This window comes from Mus caroli, chromosome 2 (assembly GCF_900094665.2).
Source record: "Mus caroli chromosome 2, CAROLI_EIJ_v1.1, whole genome shotgun sequence".
Lineage (NCBI taxonomy): Eukaryota > Metazoa > Chordata > Mammalia > Rodentia > Muridae > Mus > Mus caroli.
The window spans coordinates 155,242,296-155,255,928 of NC_034571.1; the positions used below are offsets into that span (position 1 = coordinate 155,242,296).

The 13,633-nt window shown below is 43.0% G+C and overlaps 1 protein-coding gene and 1 pseudogene across 4 annotated transcripts in view; one reads left to right on the top strand and one right to left on the bottom strand.

Moving 5' to 3' along the window:
- Window positions 1-1,878: 1,878 nt before the first annotated feature.
- Window positions 1,879-13,633, bottom strand: part of Oser1 (oxidative stress responsive serine rich 1) — a 15,300-nt gene continuing 3,545 nt past the window's right edge. For 2 of the 4 annotated variants that reach the window (XM_021156021.1, XM_021156022.2), the window contains exons 2-4: window positions 12,913-13,033; window positions 8,897-9,010; window positions 1,879-3,159 (exon numbers count right to left, since the gene is read on the bottom strand). In XM_021156021.1, the coding sequence (XP_021011680.1) occupies window positions 2,475-3,159; window positions 8,897-9,010; window positions 12,913-12,989 (876 nt within the window). In that variant the 5' untranslated portion in view covers window positions 12,990-13,033 and the 3' untranslated portion in view covers window positions 1,879-2,474. The other 2 variants (XM_021156023.2, XM_021156024.2) reach the window with 2 other exon arrangements.
- Window positions 5,765-6,406, top strand: LOC110289689 (annotated as a pseudogene).

Sequence of the window (13,633 nt, forward strand, 5' to 3'; positions counted from 1 at the left end):
GTGACCAATTGGTTAAGAAGTATCAATAAAAGCATGTGAAAACTAGGAGTCATTCTTCAGAATATGCATCCATGGCCTCGCCTCAGTCTTTACAGAATCCATTTCTGAGGACTCATTAAAACCACACACACACACACACACACACACACCATGCTCTCTAGGCCCCTGGGCAAAGATCAAGTCACATCCACAAGGCAGATGCTCTCAAGAACACTAAGCTGAAATTTGCCCAATTGGGTGTGCAGTTTAATTTTAAACCTCAATATTCATGTTTGCTTTGAGACAACAGGGTCTTGGCATAGAGCCCTGGCTGGCCTTGAACTCAGCTACTCCTGTTTCTGCTTGCTGAGTGTTGTTAATGCTGCTTGTGAGACTATACCCAGAAAGTTTGTTTTGAGGATGAGCTTGAGGGATACAAATAATTTACAGCTTACTCCCACAAATTTGCCATGTCTTTGCTCTGATTTGACCCCTTCAGGGAGTTATTAGGTCACTGGGACTTTGTTCTTTATAAAACAAAACAAAACTTAAGAGGCTTAGGAATGCATGGGAATTCATTTTCAGTCGCTTGCTAACTATACTTTCCCCACAGATAAAACACTACTTGTTCGAATGGCATCTTTACAGTCACCCTAAGTGGCTCTGTGTAGTCTGGGAACCTTGGAGTTTGGACCTTTGGAGGACTATGAAAGGTCCCTGGCTTAGAGGCACACTAGTTACTGGTCATCACCTAATTTGTCTCCCGGAGACTACATGCAGATGTCTATGAACTCAAACATTAGGAAGATATGCAAAGTCAACAATCCTGTTTTCCTCATCCTGTCCTGGAAAAGCTGCCTTAAGATTATATCGTCCACATCCGTCACCACCAGTGCCATGGTGACATTTCGCTCCTCGCTCTAACAAGTGCCTTCTCTTTACCAGATGTATACTAAGCTAGCAGCTGTCTCCCAAAGCTTAGGTTTTAGACTTGTCTAGAAAAAGTTCCCTACTTCTCCCAAGTGAAAGGACTCCTATGGGAAACCCAGATCCAGTCTTGAGTCAACTCAAAAAGGCCAATAAGGTACTTTTGTGAACAGTGAAGACTTACCCTGCAAACTGAATGAAACAAACTTCCTAGTATCTTTCATGGATTTTCATAATTTTAGGGATGCATAATGTGAATTAAAATAGAAGCTACAAGGAACACATAAAATATAAAAGCAGGCCAGGCATAGTAGCATAAGCCTTTAGTTCCAGCACTCAAGAGGCAGAGGCAGGCAGATCTCTGAGTTCAAGACCAGCACGGTCTACAAAGGGAATTCCAGGCCAGGCTACATAGGAATACCCTGTCTCGGGGAAGGAAGGAAAGAAAAAAAGGAAGAAACCAAATCACCTGGAAAAAGTAAGAATTCATCCTTCCAGTTAAAAGTGAGCTTGAGCTTGAGCCATTTAACCAAACTTCGGAGAGGACTTTATAACAACTCACCATAAGTCTATCAGGTATGAAATCCTCCAGAGATTTTAGGGTAGGGGGTAATGTCTAAAACATACTGAGTGGCATAAGACCTATATTGTGCTAGGCAGTGGTGGTGCACGCCTTTAATCTCAGCACTTGGGAGGCAGAGGCAGAGGCAGAGGCAGAGGCAGGCAAATTTCGGGGCCAGCCTGGTCTACAGAGTGAGTTCCAGGACAGCCAGGGCTACACAGAGAAACCCTGTCTCGAAAAACCAAAGGGGGGGGGGGGGAAAGACCTATATTGCAACTGACCACAAACAAAACATCACACACCAGAGATGGAGGCAACACAACACACTGATTTCAGTACAACACACACTCATACATACCAAGTGCTTAGCAGTCCCACTTTAAACAGCTTAAGAAACACCACACACCACCTCTGGATAAACAGCACCAGCAGGGATTTATTTAGTGACAGTAAGGTTAATGACTCCCTCAAAACAAAACAGGCCAGGCCACCTGGTTTATTCCAACTGCATCTAAACCTTAGATATCTGACTCAACAGTAACGTAAGAACCTGTAATGACACAAACCCGTGTTAAACCAAAGACAGTTTAAATGAGTCTCATAAGCTCTACTATTGATGGGCTGGCATCTACAGCACGGTAAGTGTTCAGTCCAGTTACAGATGCACATGTGAGTTTCTTGCTGCCACATCGTAAGCAGGTCTGAAATATGCTGTCTTATAAGGATGTCTCCATGTCCCCACCGCTGCCAGTCTCCAGTCATTATGGTTTCTTCAGCCCTCAGAACATTTTTAGGAGATTTTCTTTGACCTGCTTGCCTTGACAGGTACCTAAGAACCCAGTAAACTGACAGAATGAAGAGTAACTGAGATGCCAAGAATAGTTTTTATTGCAAGCACAGTGAGCAGAAAGAGATGTCTTCTCACAGAGTGGCCACCGGGTCTGCCGTTAACTAAACCTCTGATAACCTTTCATTGGTTTAAAGCACATGAACTGGCCTTTTGTTATCAGGTGTACATCATCTCTGCCATGTGGGACATTTTCTTAGGGATATACAAGTAATACTCCATGTAGCCTGCTAGGTCCTCAATGGTCACATCATCCACATAGACACGAGCTTGCTCGGAACAGGATCGAGGCGAGCCAGACAGAGTTCTGGTGTGCAGTGACTGAGAGTAGTCCTCAAGTGATCTTCGTTCTGGGGCCAGAGGAGGGACATTCTGCAGACCTGAAAAGGAATACACTTCCATGTCATGCCACCTCTTACACTGGCACTCCTTGCCTACACACACACATGGCTTGCCCTGACTTAGCTTGGAAACAGATTGAAAGTCAGAGAGATCGTTAGCCGTAAGACTTTCTTGGGAGACTTGGGTAGCATCAGAGAGCTCTTCTGTTTTACTCTCTGATGGGAGCCTCAGAACCGAACTTCTCAGAGGCTCAATGGCTGCTCCTGTGTGATTAATATCAAGAGAAGTAGAGTTTTCTCCTGCGTTGAACTCTTTGGGTGTTGAAAGTCCCCGTCCACTGCTGCCATCGGGTGGCTCGGTCTGGCTTCTGTGCGTGAGCTGGCTGCTGGAAGGAGGCGCTGTTGCACTGCAGTGTATGAATCTGGGAGGATGAAGGACAGGGGACTTAGAACGTCTGCGACGCTGGGTTCTCACTGCTCCTCGTGAAGACTTCCTTGTAGACCTAAAAGAGAAAAAGACACGTGATGTGGAGCTACAGAGCCCTCCTGAGAGAAACCACATGAAAGCCAGAAACAGACCTTTGAGTTCAAGACCATCAATGCCTCTATTTCCAAACTACTTAAGACTTTGTGTCTCAAATTCAGCATCCCTTGTTAGCAATCCACAGGAACAAGTGAGAGAACATAATCACCCAGACCAGACATATGGGAGACACGGTGTAGAACAATTATTTCTTCCACTCTTGGTTTGTGAGCGTGGGAGAAGCAGATTAACTGATGTAGTAAAACCAAAATACAGTCCCATCAGCCCAAATATGGCTCCAGTAACAAGGCTAATGCTACAAACCCACTGTGTCAGCACTGACGGAAAGAGTATTGGCATTACAAATCACTATTGCTGCTAACAGCCAACAAAAACAAACAATAAAAGTAACAGAAGTGAGAGCTGGCTCAGTCAGTAAAATGTGTGCCATGCCAGCAACCACGAAAAGCTGGGTGCAGTGGCAAGCACCTGTGATTCTCATGCTGGGGAAACAGGAAGATCCCCGGGACATGCTGGTCAGCCGGCCCAGCTAGGTACAAGGAGCTCCAGAGTCCAAGACCTTACCTCAAACAAACAAACAAACAAACAACAAAACCAGAAGAGGGGTGAGCAACTGAAGAAGACCGACAGTCCACAAGCCCCTCGCCTTCACACGTGAGTGCACGCAGACGCATGAGCACACAGACCCAGCACAGACTCGAACAGAAGATTTAGTATGCCAGGTTTCTAGACACTGAGAATTAAGTGCACTGTAGAGCAAACATTTAAATAAAAAAGCTGAATGGAGAAAAGAGAATGAAAACCAACAAGCACATTAGAAAACAAGAGGAAGAAGAGGAGGAGGAGGAAGACAAAGACAACGAAGCAGCAGCTAGAACTTTAAAATAGTATTTAAAAAACAAGTTAATCTATTTGGGGGAGAAATTGGCATACATGTGCTGTGCATACATGATAGTAAATTACTGAACAGCCAGGACTACATTAAAAACAAGCAAACAGGCAAACAAACAACCTGTCTCAAGAGGGGTTGGGGGGGTGGGGAGAAATAGAGAAGGTGGGAAAATCAACTAGACAGGAAGCACACTTGTAACTCCAGCTCCCAGGAAGTGAAGTGGACTATAAGCCCAAGGCCAGCCTGAGTTACAGTGAGACCCCGTCTCACAGAAATAGAAAGGGAAAGGAAAATAAAACTGTATTAAATGAAACACACTAAATAAAATACTGCTATGAGAACTATTACAGGAAGAAAATCTATTTATAACAAAGGTCAGCAGACTGCAGCCTGTAGGGTGACTTAGATCTGTCCCTCCACTTGCTTCTTTTGCTAAAGTGGAGCTTGGGTCAAGCCAGAGCCTCACACATGCTCAGCATGTGCTTTGCTGGTCTTGTTTTGTACAGTCTGCGAACCCTGCTCTTCAAAGGGCTGCAACTGTGAGCTATGGAGATGAGGATAGGGTGACCATTCTTCTTCTTCTCTTTCTTTCCCTTTCGGGGCCTACTTAGCTACTACCTACAAGTTGGGCATTGAGAAGTAGCATCTTAGTTCAAGAATCCAAGCAGGGACAGGGGAGATGACTCAATAAGTAATAGTTTCACAAATCTAATAGCTTGAGCTCAATCCCTAGAACCTAGAGTGGACACAGAGAACCAATTCCCCAGAACTGTCCTGTGACTTCCAAATGTGTGCTGTGGTTCATGCCCACATCTATGTGTATACACACAACAGAATAAAACATCTAAAAGCACAATGGAATCTGGAGGGTAGAGGAGCAGCACACTAGAAGAGCTGGGTCTATTTCAGACAGAGTTAAGTGGGTGCCCTTTACCACGTACTCTAGCAGAACCCCCACCAGGTTGACCACTTTATCTTGAAACTGCCTCAGCAACTGAAGTGCCAGAAAGATGGCGCAACAACAGTGATGAGCCTTCTCTTTAGTAAGCTCCTACACAGTATCCTTGGCTTTGTCTGTCTGTCTGTCCCTCTCTTCCTAACCCCTTGCCACCTGTTTTTTTTTTTTTTTTTTTTTTTTTGATACAGTGCCTCGCTGTAGATTAAGGCAGATCTCAAACTGGAAATTCTTTCTCAGGCTCTCAAGAGCTGGGGTCATAGGTGTGTTTACCACTCTATAAAAGGTCTGCTAACCTGTGGCCTAAAAGGTACTAGAGAAAAGGAAAACATATCTTGTAAAAGCAGTCAGTCTAACAGAAGAGCTCTACATTTAGAATCTGTTTTAAGAATAAAAAGAACAAGCTGGGTGGTGATGGCACACACACCTTTAATCCCAGCACTTGGGAGGCAGAGACAGGCGGATCTCTGAGTTCAAGGCCAGCCTGGTCTACAGAGTGAGTTCCAGGACAGCTAGGGCTGTACAGAGAAACCCTTAAAAAACAAAAACAAACAAACAAACAAACAAAACATGAAAGAGAATAAAGAGAGGTCTAGGCAGCCTAGCTTAGCTGTGGAGTGAGCTAGGTTTAAGCTCCAGCAGCACAGAGGAACAGAAACACATAATGAGAGAAGATGTGATTTAAAAGACCATGGCAAAGACCTTAGGCAGCTTTCCTCTGGCGGCGGCCATCAGGTGAGCCAAGATGGGTGCATACAAATACATCCAGGAGCTATGGAGGAAGAAGCAGTCCGACGTGATGCGCTTTCTTCTGAGGGTCCGCTGCTGGCAATACCGCCAGCTCTCTGCACTGCACAAGGCTCCCCGCCCCACCCGGCCTGATAAAGCTAAAGACTGGGATACAAGGCTAAGCAAGGCTATGTCATTTACAGGATTCATGTCCGCCGTGGTGGTCGTAAACGCCCAGTTCCTAAGGGTGCAACTTACGGCAAGCCTGTCCACCATGGTGTTAACCAGCTGAAATTTGCCCGAAGCCTTCGGTCTATTGCTGAGGAGAGAGCTGGGCGCCATTGTGGGGCTTTGAGAGTCCTGAATTCCTACTGGGTTGGTGAAGATTCCACATATAAATTTTTTGAGGTTATCCTCATTGATCCGTTCCATAAAGCTATCAGAAGAAATCCTGACACCCAGTGGATCACCAAACCAGTCCACAAACACAGAGAGATGCGTGGGCTGACATCTGCTGGCCGAAAGAACCGTGGCCTTGGAAAGGGCCACAAGTTCCACCACACTATTGGTGGTTCCCGCCGTGCAGCCTGGAGAAGGCGCAATACTCTCCAGCTCCACCATTACCGCTAATGCACGTGATATTTGTAAAATCCATATCCAATAAACAATTTAGGACAGTCAAAAAAAAAAAAAAAAAAAAGACCTTAGGCAAATGTAGGCCTTTCAACAGCAGCACAACAAAGCCAGAAGACAACAAACTCCTCCAAGAACTAAAACTTGTCAATCCAGAAACAACAATTTCAGATACAACCAATCTATTTTCCAAAACAAAGATGAAACAAGGGTTCTCTCAGATAAAGCAAAATATATTTGTCACCAAACTTGGGGTCACAATCTGCGCCTAAGAAGCTAGGCTCTATCCTCAAGAAACCAATTAAAATAGACAAATAGTAAAGACCAGAAATTGAGATTTATTCAGTGTGGCTAGTTTGGGAAGGGGGCAAAGTATTCACCAACAGAACACAATATTATATAATTCCAGAGGTAACCACTCCTAATTATTTGCAGTGCTGGGGAATGAACAGACACGAAGGGCTTGTCATACCCTAGGCAAACTCCACCACCGAACTTCTGGATAGCCCAGGGAAAACCACTCAAATGTACTCTACACAGAGCACTGTAAAGCCTCATTTACTAATGGACTTTCACCAAATGAACTATTTAGGAATAGAAACGGAGGTTGGAGGTGGCAGGATCTAGAGTACAAGAACTGTGGGCGAAGAATTATTAACAAATTGCCACTAGTGATAACAACAAAACCTAACCAGTGGGATTCAAAGTAAAGCAGGATCAGCATTCTGAGTTATCACAACATGAAAGACAGGCAATCAAATGAGTACTAAGGGGGTTTATAACGCTAACTTTTGGCCTTTATTAAAAGCTATGGCTTCAAAGCCAGCTGCTTTTTAAAAAGATGATAAATACCTTCTAAATTAGTAGAGGTAAAAAAAAATTTTTTTTTCAAATCATTTAGTAAAAGATGAAGAAAGGGCAGTAGGTAAGGGAGGGAAAACAGAAAAACCCTACCTAACAGTGGACACGGTTCCTATGAAGGAGAACTGGCCAGGAAGTCAAAGCCAGCTTGGGCTACAGTGAACTTTAAACCAGCCTGGGCTATAGAGTGAGACTTCATGTCTCAAAAAAAAGTTATAAAAGTTGTAAAATAAATTAAAATGGCAAAAGTGCAAATACACCAGTTATCAAAACAAATGCACTAAACTCAGCAAATTAAAAAAAAAAAAAAAAAGAAAAGAAAAAAGAAAAGCCCTTAGTAGACTGAATAAGCAGAATCAAGCCACATGCTATTTATGTGACCCACCAGTAATTTAAAAGCCAGGAAAGAAATACACTGTTCACGCTGGCAGAAACTGACACTCTAACACTATCTTCAAGCATCACAGACCTTAGGACAAAAGCTACTGGACTGTATAATAAGGCTGGGGATGTCTCGCAGCTGCTAAGCGTGCTTCTCTGCTGTGCACCAGCAGAAACATGAAGACAGAAAATGTCTCAGTAAACTCATTTTTAAAACCTGTGAAGTCAGGCATGGGAGGGAGCTCGGGCTTAACACTCCAGAAACTGGGAAGCTACCTGAGGCCAGACTGAGCTACTTGGTAAGTCGATGGCCAAACTGGCCAGAGTGAGTATCTGAGAAGAATCACTGGGTCTTATAAGGTCGGATCACAGCATACTCTCTGCAGGAAACTTGGGAAAGAAAACCCAACCCTAAATTACTCAATGTGGTAGTTTAAGAATGGCCCCATAGGCTCCTACGTTTGAATACTTGGCCCCCTGTTGGTGGAACTGTCTGAAATGATTAGAAGGTATGATCTTGTCAGAGGTGTGTCACTGGAGGAGGGCTCTCAGGTTTCAAAAGTCCACACCACTGCCAGTCTCTCTTCTCCTCACAGCTGTGTCTCCAGAAGTGAGCTCTCAGCTACCACTCCACAACTATGCCCACCTGCCGGCCTACTTACTACGCTCCCTGCCATGATGGGTAAGGACTCCAACCTCTGAAACTGTGAGGCTCAAAACTCGTTCTTCTATCAGCTGCCTTGGCCATGGCATCTCTTCGCAACAGAAAATAAATAGAAACAAGACGAAAGTCTTTAAGGAGTGGGGGCTGAGATGGCGCTGTGGTTAAGAGCTTTTGCTTTTCTTACAGAGAACCCAAGTGGCTCACATCTTCCTTGTAAATCCAGTTCCAGGGATTCCAACACTGCTCTCGCCTGCACAGGCACATGCATATACCAAAAAAAACAAAACAAAAAAAAAACAAAAACAACAAAAAAAATACAAACAGATGCACGTGCAAATAAGCAGGCACACATTTAAGGCCCCAAACAAAACGATCTTCTGCATAGGACCTCTTACCCAGGCCAGAGAGAGCTTAGAATAAAGGTCCTTATGCTAAGCCTGACAACCAGAGTTTGATCCCTGAAACATATGCAGTGGAGAACTAAGTCTCAAAAGTTGTCCTTTGATTTCCATACACACTCCCTGGAAGGTACCACACCCCAAATAAATAATTATAATTAAAAGGGAAGGGGGCACTCTTACCCATGCCAACTGTCTTTAGAAGAACACATGGTTTTCGGTTTGGTATCATCTGCTGCTGTTCTGACTGATGCTCTGACACTTGGGCCTTCTCCAACAGATAGAGATATGATGGACCTGAGGACAAGAACAAAGTTCACTGTGATGGAAAGCTACATCACGAGGACAACTTTCCACCCTCACTAACCCCAATCCAACTTTGAATGACACCTTTTCTTTCTAGTTTACACTTCTCAAAATTTAGCTTTGATCTGGGCATGGTGGCACACATCTTTAATCCCAGCACTCAGGAGGCAGAGGCAGGTGGATCTGTGAATTCAAGGCCACTCTGATCTACAAGGCGAGTTCCAGGAAGAACAGAGAAACCACATGTTTGAACTATTTTAAGAGACACTATGGTAAATGCTTGTAATCAAAGCTGGGTAGGGGAAACAGTTACACAGGGAAATCCTATCTCAAAAACTAATCAATCAATAAATAAGAAAACAAATAAAAAAATTAAGCTTTTAATGTGAAATTTCCTCCAAAACCAAACTGGAAAGATCCCTAAAAACCCATGATTGCAAGATCATAAGCCAGAGCAACCAGCAGTGCAACCAGCAGTGGGCTATAAATAGAGTTTCAGGCTGTTTATCTGGGGCAGATCAAGCCTTCTATGTTCAGAGAGAATGCTAATGACACTGATGTTCTTTCACCTACGAAACCACAGACATAGGAACTAAGTTTAGGAACCTATCGTTAAGAGTCAATTCAACTAGCAAAGAATGGCATTTCTGGGTATTTTACAACTTTTAGAAAGATGTTCCTATTCTTACAACTAGCAAATCTGAACTGCTGTTACTCTGTTACAGCTTTACTCTAAAAGTGTACAAAGGAATATGGGTTCCCAGCTAAGAACATTTTCTTAAAAATGTAAATGAGAACCATCTGTATCAAGACTATCAACCTTAGCACTTTGATAAGTCCTTCCAAAATATATATAACACAAGAACCTGAGTTTGAACCCCAAAATTAAAATTAAAAAGCCAAGTGTAGTTGTGTGTGCTTGTAATCACAGAGCTGGTTGGGGGGAAGGATAGGATCCAGGGGCTCACTGGTTGGCCAGCCTAGCCTACTTGGCAAGCTCCAGGCTAGTGAGACAGTTTGTCTTTAAAAAACAAACAAAATACAGATGGAGAGCACCCATGGAATAGCATTCCAAGTTGTCTTGTCTACACACACACACACACACACACACACACATACACATACAAACAAACATGGTAGTGCCTGATTGTAATTCTAGAAGAGTGGCAGAAGGATTGCAGTAAGTTAAGTCCAATCTGGGCTACATACTACAGAAAGGTGCAGGGCAGCCTGGGCTACCTAGTAAGACCCTGTCCTAAAAGTATAAGCACAAAGAACTTGACACGAGAGCACGTTCGAATTATCGTAAGAGACACTATGGTAAATTCCAGTGTACAGCATGATCTAAAACACTATACCCTCAATCCCAGCACTCAGAAGGCTGAGGAGGATCACAAGCCTGGAATCAGCCTGACTAAACAGACAGACCTTGTTCATATCTCAGAAAACCATCAAAGCCGGGCGTGGTGGCGCACACCTTTAATCCCAGCACTCGGGAGGCAGAGGCAGGAGGATCTTTGAGTCTGGTCTACAGAGTGAGTTCCAGGACAGTCAGGGCTACACAGAGAAACCTTGTCTCGAAAAACAACAACAACAAAAAGAAAAAAAAAGAAAAGAAAAAAGTAAATTGTGACTCTTACTTCTTAGCCTTTTATTTTTCCTAAAATATTTTATAGTCAAATTAAAAGGTTTATTGATTTATAACAAATACAAAGACATTTGTTCTGATAAGACAAATACCACTGAAAATCAAAACCTGTTGAACAGGATCATGCTAAATTCCTAGTAAAGCTTAATGAGTCAGTCCTCGGCAGTCCCCTTCGTCGGGGTGTATGACAACAGTAGGAAACAGAAACAGTCACTGCAGAGATTCTCCAAGTCTTATTCTGCTTAGTCACACTAATTACTCATCCCTTCTCAAATATTCTCTACTGTTCCTCCTGTGACTCTAACAAAGGCATAGCACATACTACAAGTATGTAATTTCTTTACAAGGCATGTTTTGTTATTTATTATCTCTGTCTATGAATGGGCATGTTCTCTCAGTGGAAGCAAGAAGCGCAGGATCTCCTTGGAGCTGCAGTTACAAATAGCCAAAGCCATAGGTGCTGGGAGCTGAACTTTGGTCCTCTGAAAAAGCAGAATGCGCTCTTCACACTGAGCCCCGTCTGCAGTGCCCAAACATGTAATTTACAACCATAAACTGCATGGACAGTTTGCAAGGCATTTTATAACGGTCTGAATAACTCGTAGTGCCATCAATAGCTTAATTATATTTTTAGCTTGATTTTACATTCTAATTTCTCTTTGTGTAGCAGGGTCTCTTTATATAACCCTAGCTGCCCTGGAACTCCCTATGTAGACCAGACTCATAATACAGAGAGATCTGTCTGCCTCCTGAGTGCTGGGATTAAAATTATGTGCCACAACACAGAGCTTACATTCCAATTTCTTAAAACACCCGGGAGAAGTGTACATGTGAAGAGTTAGTTATATAGGTTTATATACTAGAGGATTTGTATGTATGTATGTGTATTTCTAAAATTTTTTTAAGATTTAAAAATAATTTATACACCAAAATTCACAAATATATTAAAACCACAATCTAGAGTTATGCTTTTCCACTTCATTTCCTTTTCTCAAAAGGTCGATCACGGCTGGGAGATACAGCTCAGTGGCACAGCACTTAGTTACCATCAGCCAGAGCCCCAGTTCTATCTACACGACAGAGTACCTCTATCAAAAACAGCAACAATGAAGAGTTGGGAACAATGGGACATGAATATAATGCCAGCATTGAGAAGACTGAGAATGATGGATGGACTAGGAGGCCAGAGTGGGATACATAGTAAGACCTTGTCTCAAAAGCCCTAAACAAAGGAGTGCATCTTAGCACTGATATGGCAAAACCTGTGCTGGAAACCACTGGGAAATGACGCTTTTCTAAAGTACCATGGAGGCAAGCTTGAGTATCTTAACATCCACTGAGCTAATCTAGTAGCATAACTATTCCAGGGTAAGCCAGAAAAAGCACCAGTCACAGGAAGGCAGCTATTAGCATCTACTTGTTGTTAGTTTGTAAACTATGTCGATGCTGTCTGCAATGGACAACATGAAAGAATAACTAAGAACAGGCTCTGCAGCAAGACACTCTGAGTGCAAACTCCAGTTCTAACTTCTACCAGTAGAAAGGGACCTAATTTTGTGAGCAGCCTCTAAACTAAGATGACGGCAGTGCCTGTCTTCTAGGATAGTAGAGGGTTAAATGTGCTCCAAGTACTTACTACTGGGGCAGGTGAAATGCTGTGACCAGAACTATTGATCACTACTCTACTGCTCAGCTGGGGTGTTCAGTGCTGCTGCACTCGCTGAAAGAGATCATGTTCATTAACAACATTTCTTTCATCTGCTTAGGCCAGAAGAACTACCATAAGAGATCTATCTGCACACAACATTTTTAAAGGGTGAAATAATATTTAAGATAGCAGCTGGTCTGCAAATGCTCCAATTAGTTAGCCAACAGCTCTAAGACTATTGATCTTTGTGACAGATCTCTACTGAATGCAGGTTTCCATAGACAATCAATTAAGAGACTATGAAATCAAGAATGTCTTCATAGACCTTTAGTGGGCCAATTCACTTTTAGTAAAAAAATAAAAAATACTGTGATTCCCCTGAGGTATATGAGAAGTCACTGACGAGATACTACTTGATTTAACATTTAAATATTTAACATTAAAATAGGAAAAAAGGACCTCCTTACACAGAACATACACAGGCATTACCATTTACATACCCTGGGATGCACCAAGAAGCCACAAGAGCAACATTTCAAACAAAGACTATTTAAATCCAGTAAATAGTCCTAAGCCACATGTCACACGCTCAGTTACCCTGATGCGTCCACTCTTAATTTCTTGAAGGCAGTTTGCAGGCTTTCCTCCTCTCCATCCTTGGCTTCGGATTTCATTGTGAAGGTTTCTGTACGCCTATTGATGTTCCCTCCCGTTAATACTAAAAAGGAAATAAGAAAAGTGAAAATTAGTGGAATCAAGACTTTTTTTATTTGCTTACACAATTACTGTTAAGAGAGAAATGTTTCATTTCTAAGCAGCAGGTTACATACAGAGCTTATCATGCATGTGCGCACACACATACACGACTGTTATCAGTCAGGGTTCTCTAGAGTCACAGAACTTATGGATAGTCTCTCTATATATAGTAATGGAATTGTTGATGGCTTATAGTCCAACTCCCCAACAATGGTCAGCAGCCACTGAGAATGGACGTCTAAGGATTGCTCAGTCCCACAAGGCAAGGAGGCGAAGAGAAATCTTTCTTTTAATGTCCTTATGTAGGTCTCCAGCAGGTGTGGCCCAGATTAAAAGTGTGTGCCACCATGCCTGAATCTGGGACTTGTTTTGCCCCAGATGACCTTGACAAACTCAGATTTCTTTGTCTTAGTCTCCTGGGATGTATAGCCACTATGCCTCAAGATCGAGGTCAGAAACTTCTATCTCCCAGCCTCAAGATCAGGATTACAGGGGCTGGTGAGATGGCTCAGTGGGTAAGAGCACCCGACTGCTTTTCCGAAGGTCCAGAGTTCAAATCCCA